This window comes from Numenius arquata, chromosome 9 (assembly GCF_964106895.1).
Source record: "Numenius arquata chromosome 9, bNumArq3.hap1.1, whole genome shotgun sequence".
NCBI lineage: Eukaryota > Metazoa > Chordata > Aves > Charadriiformes > Scolopacidae > Numenius > Numenius arquata.
The window spans coordinates 56,676,387-56,689,834 of record NC_133584.1 but is presented as its reverse complement, the minus strand read 5'-3'; the positions used below and the strand labels follow the sequence as shown (position 1 = coordinate 56,689,834).

Genomic DNA, 13,448 nt, shown 5'->3' with positions numbered 1-13,448 from the left:
TAAAAATAAATTATTTGTTACTCTTCTTACACTGTGCTCTTCTAGATGTGTTTCTACTGTGATATCTGGGTTCACTAATAATACTGCCAGTCTTAGAAGCAATTCCCAAATAAAAATATTCAAAGTGGGCTTTAATATCGTCATTGTAGATTAGCAGTGACTGCTAACTTATCCAGTAACTTTATGGATTATTCTAGATCTAGATAGTTGGATGCTATTAACTTCTGTGGGAACACTTGCTCTTGATGTACCCTGTGCTATCTTTACTCAACAGTCCTACCACCTTGTGTTATGACATTTGAAGGCAAGTAATCATAATTTCTGAAACACAGAATTTCTCTTACATGGGGATTACTCTTGGGTTTTTATTTTTAACTGTGAGCAGAGAGAACAGCCTTCTGCAAATATGAGTAAATCATAATGATACATGATCTGCATAGCAAAGTTCAATATAGGAATTTATGTTGAGGCTTCCCTGTTAAAGTGGGGAAAGGTAACTTTAGATTCTCATGCAAGCTTTCAACATTTGGTCTATTTTGAGCTGGGAAGTTGCAGTTGCATACCAGCAGTGCCTTAATTTGAGGGTAACCTATGCCTGAATCTTTCCATGAAAAACTTTGTGTGATCCCAGTCAATTAGATTTAAATCCTGCTTTGTCATCTCTGGAAGTGTTCAAGGCCAGGCTGGATGGGGCTTTGAGCAACCTGCTCTAGTAGGAGGTGTCCCTGCCCATGGCAGGGGCGTTGGAACTCGATGATCTTTAAGATCCCTTCCAACTCTAACCATTCTATGATTCTATGAATTTACATGCTCTGTCCCTTTTTGACTGTTACCTTTTACTAACTCATAGGTAAGAGAGGCTCTACAGAGAGTTTTGCCTGGTTAAAATGTAGACAGATGAAATAGTGTTTCAGGACAAAATGTGAGAATTCTGTTCAAGAGCATGGAAACAGAAAAATCTTTTTAAGTAGAGCGATTAAGGAATTTTTGTTTAAAAATGTGCTATTGTAGAGTGTGCCATCAAACCTGTAAGGGCAAATCACCTGAACATGCACGGAGGATGCTCTAGTGTTAGTGGTTGTTGTCTCTGGGGTGGTTTGAAATGCTGGTGAAAGCTGTTGGGTGTAACCTGGTGTGGGAGCAGAAGGTTGTCATCTCAGCCTGCGTTGTCTCATTCCAGCTGCCCTGAGTGACTGAGCCGAAATGAGGCAAGTTCACAACCCCTACTATTTAAATGAAGTTCATCCAGCTCCTGCCAGCAGAATTGAGTATGGGAGGGCAGCTTGTGGGTCTGAGGTGAGGAAGGAAGTTATAGTAATGTTTGGAGTAGTCTTATATAGGTTCCAAGAGTAACCTGTTCAGCCAGCGTGGCTGAAGCTGGCAGAGGATCTCTCTGCACAAGCGAAGCAGCTTTATGATGATATGTTGATTCTCCAAGGTCACGGAACAAGTTGGTTTACTTTTGACTACGGCTTTGGTAAGAACATGCAGCAGTTTTTCTTCGATGTTTTTTATCCATCAGGCATGATTAAGAAGATCAACTGGAAGACAAGAGAGCTTAATGCTGTTCAGGGATTACCAGAAGCTCCACATTTAATGGAAGGAAAACAGAACAGTCAGTACAGGGAAGAACAGCCCTCTGAACCAAGGAGGGGTGTCCTCAGTAGACTTAGTGAGATGAGGAATTGTGAAAATGCCGTTTTGAAGGCACTTGAGCCCTTCCTTCCTCAGGGCTGTTTTTTCTTAAATCTTTCCCAGTGGATATTTGCTCTCATAAGCAGTCTTTCCCTGTTCTTTGTTGTCCTTAGTTAAACCTTACAAGTAACCTCCTATCTAAAATTTCCTTGCCAAATTCAAATCCTTATTCATTTCTGAGTGAACAGACTAATTTTTCATAATGATTTCTGGGATATTTAAACATGCTGTTGAGTCTTTCTTCATTTTCTCTATTTTTGTTAGATGGAGAAAAAACAAACAAAAATACTTCCTGTTTTTTTCAGCCAGTCTTGCTTTTCTAGATCATGTTTTATAAACCTCTGATTATGTCTGTTGCTCTGTTTTGGTTTCTCTTACTTGGATCTCTAGCGTAGGATTGAAAACTGAACACAATTCTGGTAGGGATGAGGGAAGGCTTTTACATAAGAGATTTGGGATGGAATGAGGCTCTCACACTTACCCTAACATCATAGATCGTTTTACCCCATGTCTGTACATGCTGTTCTTGTTTTGCTGTAGCTGGTACAAAAGTCAGCGGAACCAAAGTTGGCCAAGGAGCAGTACAAAATAAATAACTAAGTGGAGAAATCTTTCAAATGTCTTTACATTTTCTGCCTGGTTCAGGGGGGAAATGGTTGTCAGATTTTACTGAAATCTATTTCTTAGCTTTAAGCAAATAATGTAGACTACTGTTTAAACACACCTCTTCATAACTGCTTGGAATTTTTAGCTTGGTATCTGAGCCTTAAAATTTTACGAAGCTTGAACTAAAATTATATGCAGTTGTTGGCATTACTGCAGCAGTCAGCAATTTTTAATAAATAGTTTTTGTTACAAAAGCAGAGACCTCCTTTTGACCTTTTCCTAGTAGGTCCTAAAATCTTGTAGTTGGGAGGGAGGAGGAAAGGTGGTGAGTGTTCACATTTCTCTCTATAAGCAGAGAAGGAAGAAAGGGCTGTTATTTCTTGAGTTTAGATTTTTTCCTTTTTCCTTTTTTTTTTCCCCTCTCTTTTCTTGTTTTTCTTTTTACAACAGTGAGGCCTATGATAATCCAAGATAGACAAGGAACTGAGTAGAAAAGCAAGGGCTGAATAGCAGTAGACAACCTAAGGAGCTCTGGTAGTTAAAAGGAAGAATCTATATCCCGAACAACTCAGAAATAGTAAGTCCAGTTCTCATTGTCTGAAAATTTCAAGAGTGCTTAAATAATCAGTGTCTGATACTATAATAAGCATTAGATTTGAACCAACTTTGGGTTTTCTTGGAGAAAAAAAATGCTGTATTAGCTCTCATACATTAAAGTGAGTATTAATCCCTCACTTAGGCTGGGATTAATCCACCCGACCTCAGGTAACAGTGTGGGAGCAAGTGGTCTGTGCTCTTGTCTCAGTCAGCGGAGAGCACTTCGCTGGGATGCTTGGCCTTGTTCTGAGCCCTTGAGCGGATGAACCATGCCCTGGAGGTGCCAGTTTCTGTCCCGATTATGGAAGGACCTTGGGTGACAGGCTCAGATGTTGACATCTAAAGCCAAGCCAAGTGCATCCCAGCTGAAGTGTGTAAAAGTGCGAGAGCAGCCCAGTCCTGCCACTTCTACTGGGGATACTTAGAGCATGCAGATAATTCAGGACTTCTGACCGCAGTGCCCTGATTCGGTCTCTTTTCTGTATGGTGGAGATAGCGCTTATAACTGTACCTCATGTCTTCAGGTACTCAGTGTTTAGCATCTTATTAGAAAATTAGGTTGGTGACAGATCTTCACTTGGAACAACAGAATAATGGAACTTTTCTAAATTGTCTTTTTTAACCTGTTCTAGAAAAGTGATGTTCTGATTGAAGTTTCATTTCACTCCAAGCTCCAGACTCAGCGTTGTGTGTAACACTGTGAAACAAGACGGAACAATTGGTCTTTGTTACATTAGACTTCTGTTAAAGGCAAAATTCTGTTTGCCCGTGCATCCATCTATTCCATGATCTCTAAATGTCAGTGGCTCTCAACACAGGTTTTTCATCCAAGAACCAGTAATTGGAAAATAGTTCATTTACCGCACAGCTGTATTTGTTGTTGCAGTAATAGCATATTATTTACCTGTGAAGACATTTAAAGCTTTCATACTTTTCCATCAGAGAGTATCCTCACAAATCCCTAATCTATTTATTTAATTTTCTCTAGATTTATATAAATATTGAAAAAGAGGCGCCTTTCTGTATGCTTAAAGCACCTTGGGCATAGCTTAAGTCTACATTGCAAACAGAATCTGAAAAGCGTAGCAGTCTGCATCTCTCTCCCCAGGAGCAAACTAGACAGCTCAGAAAGTCAAATTTCTCTTTCACTCACCCATTAACAGTTTGCTCCCCTGACCATTCACTGTGTTTATCTCTGCACCACCTACTAAAACTGTTTTAAATGAGTGAATAAATTGTTGAGTGTAGGGCATTTTACGGAAACATTCAGCTGTATAATAGTGTGTACTTTATTAAAGTTGGATGGTTGAAAGGTTGATGGAATGCCCTTTGCAATAGTTTGGTGCATAAGGCTGTGATGGCTGCACTGGTCCTAGTGGCTGGGATTCTTTGGCTGAGACAGATCAGGAAGTAGTTCCTTCCCAGTGGAGTTAAGTTTAATTGGTAAAAGACATTGTCTTGGGTAATTGCAGGGTTCAAAGCAGTGAAAAGCTTTGAAGGTTAAGTTTAGATTAGATTAGATCTCAGGAAGAAATTTTTCACTCTGAGGATGGTGAGACACTGGCCCAGGTTGCCCAGAGAAACTGTGGCTGCCCCATCCCTGGAGGGGTTCAAGGCCAGGCTGGACGGGGCTTTGAACAACCTGGTCTAGTGGGAGGTGTCCCTGCCCAGGGCAGGGGGTGGAACTGGATGATCTTTAAGGTCCCTTCCAACCCAAACCATTCTGTGATTACTATTCAGTGGTAATTCCATTGTATATAAGAAAATTCACCAGCAAAGCTTTGATTTTTAAAGAAATGAGGCAAGGATAGGTGATTTAGGAAAAATTTTTACACTGGAAGGGTTATTAAGCATTGGAATGGGCTGCCCAGGGAAGTGGTTGAGGCACCATCCATGGAAGTATTTAAAAGACGGGTAGACGTGGTGCTGAGGAACATGGTTTAGTGATGTTTTTTTATCAGAGTTAGATTGATGGTTGGACTAGATGATCTTAAAGGTCCCTTCCAACCTAGACAATTCTATGATTTAGCCACTGTGGTTCCAAGTCAGGCTTGTATATTTTAACACTTGAGAAACTTAACATGTTTTTCTTTATCTCCTGCACTAATAGATCTTTAACTGAGGCAAAAATCAAAATCTGAGAAGCTGGATTCCTTTTTTTGTTGAGTTTGACATCTTTCAAACAATGCTTTCTGAAAAAAGGATGTTCTCTCTTCTCTCCTCTCTCTTCTCTCCTCTCTCTTCTCTCCTCTCTCTTCTCTCCTCTCTCTTCTCTCCTCTCTCTTCTCTCCTCTCTCTTCTCTCCTCTCTCTTCTCTCCTCTCTCTTCTCTCCTCTCTCTTCTCCTCTCTTTTTTCTTTTTCAAGGAAATAGCATTTAAAAAAGCCAACCAGGAACCTTTTGTCCATATTTAGAGATGTGAAGTGCTACACCTCTGCACAGTTTTGCTCAGTGGTATAGTCCTGTGTTATTTGTTTGTTTGCAACTGCAATGTTTCCTGTCTGTAAAGCTGTACTCACATAGTGTGTCATCACCTAGTGGACTTCAACCCTGGAATAATGTGTTTACATTGTAAAGGCTTTAATCCAGAATTGTAAGCTGTTGTAAAACGTGCAGTATGATTTTTTTAATAGAAAGCAAAGACCTCGATGAACTCTATACAGTCCCACAGATATATATTTACTTTTTAAGAAGGAAACTTTTGATTTCTGGATAAATAAAACAATTCTTGCGTTCCTTCTGACAGATAAACAGAGGTCACATGACAACTGAAGCAAAGAGGGCTGCCAAGATGGAGAAGAAGCTGAAGATCTTGCTGGGTGGTTATCAGTCTCGAGCAATGGGCCTCATCAAACAATTGAATGATTTGTGGGACCAAATTGAACAGGCACATCTGGAGCTACGTACTTTTGAAGAACTGAAGAAACATGAAGATGCTGCAATCCCACGGAGACTGGAGGTGAGATTCCTAAATGTAATTTGCCCTCAGGTCAAATAAAAGGACTTTGTGGAAAAGGTGTTTTTACAATGCATGGGCTCTGAGATTCACAGCCTGAGTTTGCATCAAGTTTTTAATGGTCGTTTTAAATTATACTTTTGGCTATTGCCAGAGTCTTCTGCCGTTAACTTCAGTGTCAAAGATTCTGTGACATATTACAAGCTGGGACTAATCTACTAGTGTGTTCTTTAACTTTGTTTTTATTTTATTTCCTCATGTGGTTTATTTTATTAATCTTCTGCAATGCATATCTGCAGAAGTTCCATATCTGTCTTTATTTGTCTCGTTTTGGTTTTAATTACTGTTAGAACATAGAGTAGATCTGAAACTTGTGTAAAGCCTCCTACTTTCTTAAAATTCAGTGGACCAGTATATACTACAGGAGATTCTTCTTTCTTTTCACATGTTGATCATATTCCTCTCTGAAGCCGTGTCGTTGTCAGACTTGCAGATGGCTGGACTTCTATAAATCAGTACAAAAACACCATTTCAATATTGGCTTTCACCGTGGCTTCCAGTTTCAGCAGCTGAGCGGTTGATCTGTAATTATACTCATGAGTCATTCTCAGAGTTAAGGCCCTTTGCCTGCAGTCCTGTTGTTGGCTAAAAACGTGTTCCTGTGATCTGGACCATTGTTCCTGAACACCAACACCTGCCTCTAACTGGTTGGCATGGCTTTCAGGAGGAAGATATCCCTTTCTTTTAAGCAGCCTTAACTGCATCCCAGAACTAGCAGAAACCAGGTACCCTGAGATACCTGAAAACCATGACTCAGAGATACTGTTCTTAGTTTAACTATTTCTGGGATATTTTTCTCTGCTTTATTTGGCTCACAAGGCAACCTGCAACCAAGACTCAGTTCTTGAGCCAGTCCCGGGCTTGCTTTCCAAGAAATAAGTACTCATCTGAGCACAATTTATCTTCTACCTTTTTTTTTTTTTCCCTCTCCCAGAAGAGAGGGTTCCATTGAGTCTCCCATCTTCTCAAGCACTTGCTATAAAAAAGATAAAATGTATCAGTTTTTAATCCTGATTTTCTGAAGACAGTCTAGAAATGCTGATAGATGTTGTCATGTCCCACCCTCAGGAAAAATGTTTACAAAACCTAGTGTGATTCATTGATTTAGTAAAAGTTAACAGTAAAACTGTATTAAATAGCTTGATAGCCGCTAATAGCGCCTGGGTTTAGTAAATGGCGCTTTACTCGGAGCTGATCCTCAGTATTCATTTACCATCTCTTCTGATACAAGAGTGAAGGGAGATGAGATGAACTAGGAGCTGGCAGTTTTAGAACAAGCAGTAGTTCTTCATGCACTGCGTAGTTAGTGGACGAAGTTGCACAATGCTGAGTTAATTAGGAAGGGTGCCCAAACAAGGTTTTGAAAACACTCATGGAAGAGGAATCCATGGATAATGGTTAAATATAACTGTCTCAGTTCTAACCCCTTCCTCTGAAGTAAGTAAAATACAACTTTTGCTAATGATGCTCATGGGTGCAGTTATTGGAAGAACTGACTGGTTCCTTGATTGTTTTCCTTTCAGTGTCTGAAGGAAGATGTGCAGCGACAGCAGGAGAGAGAAAAGGAGCTCCAGCAGAGATTTGCTGACTTCATGTTGGATAAAGAGACTTTTCAAGCAAAGTATTAAAGCACAGGATTCCATTTGTCACCGATGTAACATTTCTCAAGTGTACAGATACTTCTCCAGCAGCTTTTGCCATCAGTTGCAGGAATCAAGTGTAGTCTGCTGTTTGCATCTTGTCAAGTTTTGTTCCTTTAATGGACTATTCCAAATGCTCTTGGTATGAATGGCTTTGTCTAGTATTAAAAATCAGATTGAAACTCTAAAATTTTATTAAAAGAAAAAGTCACTCTGGTATGATTTTAGCCATGTCTTCATTTGCTAGGATTATCACATTATTCCTAGTGTTTTATCAGTCTTAAGACCTGTAAGATACATGCCTGCAGAATATTGTCTTTTGAATAAACCTGGAATGTTAAAAAATAATTAAGAAAGAAAATGCCGTTCTTTTAACTAAAATGGAATCCTCCTCTATCCCAGGCTCCCAGGCCTCTCTTGTGTTGCTGGTAAATTGTCTTTCTTCCCTTCCCCTTCTGCTCCTTTTATTTTCCAAGACTAGTTTGTAATAGGAAGGACCTGTGTGGGATGATTGTGATCCATGTAATACCATTTTCCTGATTCTTCTCTCTGCGTCTCTCTAAACGCTTCTTATTTATATCAAGATACTCAAATGGCTGTACTGGCAGTACCTATAACTTCACCATCCTGAAACACGGTAAGTTTAAGTTTTATAAAATCACCACCACAGCCTAACTGTTCCCATAGATTTCAGCAGAAAATGTACCCTTAAATTTTCTCAGTACTAATGCTTTTAAAATAATCTCTGCACGTTCTCTGCCCGTGGCAGGGGGACTGGAACTTGATGATCTTTAAGGTCCCTTCCAACCCAAACCGTTCTATGATTCTACATCTGGTTGATGACATTTTTCTGCGGTTTGAGGCTGAAGGCCTTGGGTAACATCACAGTTCCTGAACCTCATGGAAGATGATTGCGGAGGTGTCCTCAAACCGCGACAGGACTGGAATTCAGTTTTTAGCACCTCCAGGGTCACGGTTTGTGAATTAGTGTAGGCCAGGGACACCAGGAATGCTCAATGGGCAGTGGGAATGTGCTGAGCCCTGGTAGCCTCATTGCACTTGTCTGCGCTGTGCCAGTTTGCCGGAGTGCTTGAAAGCTTGCCCTTAACGTTGCTTTGCTACTGCAGACAACGGCTACGTTGTCTTGCCGGGTCACCTTCCGTCACGTACGGGTTTGGGGAGTCCATCCTGAGCACATGGTACTTTTGAGATCCTTGGTGATATTTCCTGTTGCTCCTTGAGAGCTGGTTGGTCAGGAGGTTTGTTGCCCAGAGCAGCTGTGGAGTGGGGTGGAGAAAAGCCCCCTATTTACTCCTCCTCTCACCACATCTCAACAGGCTTTCATTTTCTCACTATTTTGATTGTTCTTCTGAAGGGACTTAACTGGGACTTAACAAGGGTAAGGATGGGATTATCAAAAGGGGTGGATGCATTTTTTTCTATTCACTGAGATACTTTTTCAAATCTCATCCAAAATCTTTCTCTGAGTACTGTTCAGACCACACTTGAGTTAAATGTCACTGTTTAAAATTTTATCGGCTGTTCCCAGTGCTTCTAATACGTGTGTTTCCAGAGCCAGGCATCTTGTTAGAGGGTAACTTCCATGTTTTTAGTTTTGTCTTCATCACTTCATCAGGGATCTTATTTTCTGCTTTTACCCTCTGGGTGTTTTGAGCAATTGTTTGTGGAAATGCATGGAGAAAAAGGTGAAAATGCGTATTAACAGCACAGAATTCAGCAATTAAATACAGCAAGTTGCACACACCGTGCAGTTTGGCTTTAATACATTTGAATTTAAAGGAGGACTTTGCTGTTTGCAATTTTGCCATGTCCCAGAACGTCGCTTTGTTCAGGCCTTGGGAAGATGCCCTGGGGACAGTGTCCCCAAGGGTTGTGGCTGTGTCACTGTTTAAATGCCATCCGCGGTGATCAGCGGTGATGGGATGTTCCTCAAAGGCGACCTGTCCCATTTCTGCTGATCGCTGCCGTGAGCAGATCGTGCAGTCTTGGAATAGCTTTCCCTTTACTCACCAGGACATCATTCTTCTGAAGCATTAATGCAATTATAGACTACATACTTTGGAAAAAAAAAATGTGTTAAATATTTAACTAAACCAGAGCACATCTGGAAAGAAGTATTAAGCATCAGTCTTTTAGCATGTGGGGTATTTTAGCTCGGATGGCTATACCCAAAAGGAAAAAATCATATAAATGCACATCATGACAGTTCGTGTGGTTGTGTGGTAGCCAGAGATATTAACGGAAAACCCTTGTAGGTTTACCAATACCACAGCTACAATTATTTCCCTTCTTTTTTCAGGGCTGCAGCAGAGCTTCTTTGATGTCTCCGGTATTTTTGACAGCTTCAGAGTTAGACAGGTATTCAAACGTTCTGCTTTCTCAAATATTTTTAATGACAAATTTAGAAAGACTGATAAATTGTGAAAGATGCTTTTCTTTCTTGAAATTACCAATTAACCAGTTGTTAATTGTGGCAGATACGCATTTGTAGCATGCAACACAGCAAATAATGAGGTTATTGTATTTGGAAGGTACCCGCAGGAGGTTTGTTCGGTGTTTTCTCCAGTTCAGTTTGTTCAGACAACGCTGAAGGAAGTTCACTGTTTTCCTTGTCTCTGGTCAGAGTTTTTTGCCCTGAAGTTTCTGCCCATCTCAATAATGAAACAAAACTATTGGAACAAAATTTCTTGTCTCATCGTACCCTGCTTTGGTATTTACCCGCCCTGAGCTGCCAAGAAATCCTGCTGTGAGCCAGGGAGAGCCCCTTTTGGATACTCAAGGCCCTGTGGTGCTTCTTGAGCTCAGAAAAAGTGCTGGAGAAGGCTTGACGTCAGGCACTGCTGAGGGTCCTAAAGGAGCCCTGCTGTATTCGGGGCTGAGGACAGAAAGTGCCAAGGTGATGTGAAACTGTAGAGACTCCCTCTTAGAACCATAGAATGGTTTGTGTTGGAAGGAACCTTAAAGATCATCTAGTTCCAACCTCCTGCCACGGGCAGGGACACCTCCTAGTAGACCAGGTTGCTCAAAACCCCATCCAACCCGTCTTGCCTTTATCCCAGGTATCTACTCCTAGTACCTTGGGCCTTTATTTTGCAGACACAAGATATTGATGGAGGTGGGACACTCCTGCCTCCTTTTCCAGGGGTATTCCAATGCTATGGGACAGTAACTTGTCACTGTCCAATCCTTAAGATGTTGTCTGAGGTTGTTAGTCCTGGGTACTGTTCACAGCCTCGATGTCCACTCTAAGGCAGCCGGTCTTAGATCTGCTGAAATCGCCCTTAAAACTTCACGCTGATGCTCTGTGCACGTGTCTGTGGGATCCAGAGGGATGTGAATGGAGCAGCAGAGCCTGGCTAGGACTTACCTACATCAAGGAGTTCTGGTGTGGTAGCTTAAATTGAAGTGATTAAGAAATTTGTCCAACCAAATTTGGATGTCAGTCCTTCCAACAGCAGGTGGTGATGGACCTTGGGCTTTCTAGATCCCTTTTCTTGGGCTTAGGCCCAGTTTATGTCCCAAACAATGTTCCCTGAATCTCTTCCTAAAATATTTCATAATTGAATGCAGATGTTTGGTGGACACGAGAGTGACCAGCGCACCTTGACACCAAATGTTTATTTTGAACTTCTGAAGCCAACCACTAATTTGGTCTTTGTTTCCAAGAACGATAGTAAGTGTAAGCACAAACAGTGCAAACTAGTGAACAGTTTACTGCTGTGGGTAAACCGTAACCTGAGTGAGTGACAGTCAGGTGGGATGGGGGTTAACACAACCCCCATGTGTGTGTTAACAATTATTTTGAGAATTATTTAACATTCGCCCGGAGAAACTCCTTCATTTCCATTTAGCATGCCAAGATATATCTGCAAAGCTTTAAAGAATTTCAGCTGATGATTTTCCTCCCTTCCTGGAATTGGACTTGGCATTTACATATTGGATCAATCCTGTAGCTGGAGCCTTCTTCAAAGTCCATGGAGTTGATAAGGCTGTCATTTGCTGCAATTGAGTTGGATTCAGGTACCTGGGAAAGCTAAGAGGACAGCAGGGTTAAACTGGAACAGCCGAGTGTCTCATCCATACCCGGCAGATAACAAAAATCAAGCCAGAGTTAAGGAGGAGACTTTTCTAAGGCACAGGAGGTTCCCTGTGAGAAATCCAACAGAGCTGGAGCCAGCTCTTCAAACCGTGGCGAATCTCCAGAGAAATAAGTGCTGTTTTAACACCGTAATTAGTCACTCCGGCCAGAAATGGCCAAGATACACTGTAGTTCTCTGGCTTCCTTACGCAGACACTTACAGTGCCAACAGGAGGAGCATCTTGTCTTTGCCCGTTGCTGGTTGTTCTGCTTTTGCACCCTTGTTTGCTGCTGCAAGCGCTGGGGCAGCCACATTTGGTTTAAAATGGGTTAATCCAGCTTGGTTGTCCGATGTACAGACATGAGTTGGGCCAAGGTTTGAGGTAGGAAGTGCAAACGAAGGTGGAAGCGGAGCAGAATTGCCCCTGTCAGAGGCTGTCCCGCTTCATTGTCTGCTTAACGTGACTGTGAAACACGGTCTGCGGTTCTCCAAGGCAATTAGCTAACAGGAGGCAACTACCTACAATTAGGCCCTCTAACCTGCTCAGCTGGATCCGAGCCCCTCATGATAAACGTTGGAGATTCATTGCTTTTTTTGCAAACGCTGCCTGAATGCAGATTTCTAAATAAAACGTATCAAAACCCATGTCTGAACTTTCTGTTTTGGCTGCAAACTAGCCAGCAGTATCTTAAACGTGTGTGTGAACTTTGGCTTGCCTTCGGTATCCCGGGACAGTGATGCTGCTGGAGAAGATGACATGATTGTGGTCTGGACTTAATCTGCCTCCCAGAGGAGGAGAATTGCCTCCTCCAGCTTGCAGTTATCTTCCGTGCTGGGGGTTCAAAGCAACACCTGTCTTCCAAGCGGGATTTAAAAGTGAAGGATCAAATAGCATTTCCCCCGTTTTCTTAGTGGAGTGAAATGCATGTTGAAAAATAGCCAGATACTCGTCTAAAAGCAAAGTGGTCCTTCTAACTGATTCCAGACTTGCGCTTTTCTGCCTTTCTAAGGACTCCAGCCTGTACCTTTGCTTACGAAGAGCAGAATACCTGGTTCTGTTGCTCTTGAAGACCTGCGCTCACGTTAACTCGTGTGGGAGAGAGACCAGACCCTGGTTCAGAAAAGGACGTGCTTAAGGTATATGTGAGCCAATGCACCCCTGTGTCCCCGCTGAAGTACATACAATTGTCCCATCGCTTTAAAAATTCAACGTGGTCTCTGATTGCTTTGTTGAATCCGGACCTTAATGACTTTGAAGCAAAGGGGAGTAGCAGTGGGTAAAAAGAGGAGCTCCACTTCATGGTGGCAGGCAGGCACTGCCGTTAGGTGAGTCTCTCCTCTCCCCTCCAGCTAGACAATGGCTCATTAATTGACTGATGTATTTAAATGAGGTGGCTTAACCAATTCCTGCTGCCTCGGGCATAACTGTGATCCACGCAGGAGGTGAAAAGGTAAAGAAGTGGGTACGAGCCGTGTTTTACAGCATCACTTCTGCCGCTGGTACGATTACTCATAGTGGGTTTGATTGTTTGCCAGTTGTTGGGGCGTGTTTTCTGGGCTTTATTTATAATTTATTGAGAGATGCCTGAGCGTCAGGGTTAGAAAAATCTCGCTTTCAACTCAAAGTCAAAGGTTTTTCACATATCAGATTAGACGGGGTCTGCCTCATTAGATCACTTTCAGGTTTCCAAGTTACAACCGTGGTTCTGATGTATTTGGATTCCTTAAAGATTCCTCAGAGGAAATGCAAGTACCTCTTTTAAGATCATTTATGTACATTGAAAGCATTTATGAA

The 13,448-nt window shown here is 41.8% G+C and overlaps 1 protein-coding gene across 1 annotated transcript in view; it reads left to right on the top strand.

The window, feature by feature from the left end:
* CDC5L (cell division cycle 5 like) overlaps positions 1-7,948 on the top strand; it is a 34,414-nt gene extending 26,466 nt beyond the window's left edge. Inside the window, exons 15-16 of the mRNA XM_074154195.1 lie at positions 5,644-5,856; positions 7,437-7,948. Coding sequence (XP_074010296.1) covers positions 5,644-5,856; positions 7,437-7,541 — 318 coding nt within the window. The 3' untranslated portion in view covers positions 7,542-7,948. The remainder of the gene's footprint in view (positions 1-5,643; positions 5,857-7,436) is intronic.
* The last annotated feature ends 5,500 nt before the right edge of the window (positions 7,949-13,448 follow it).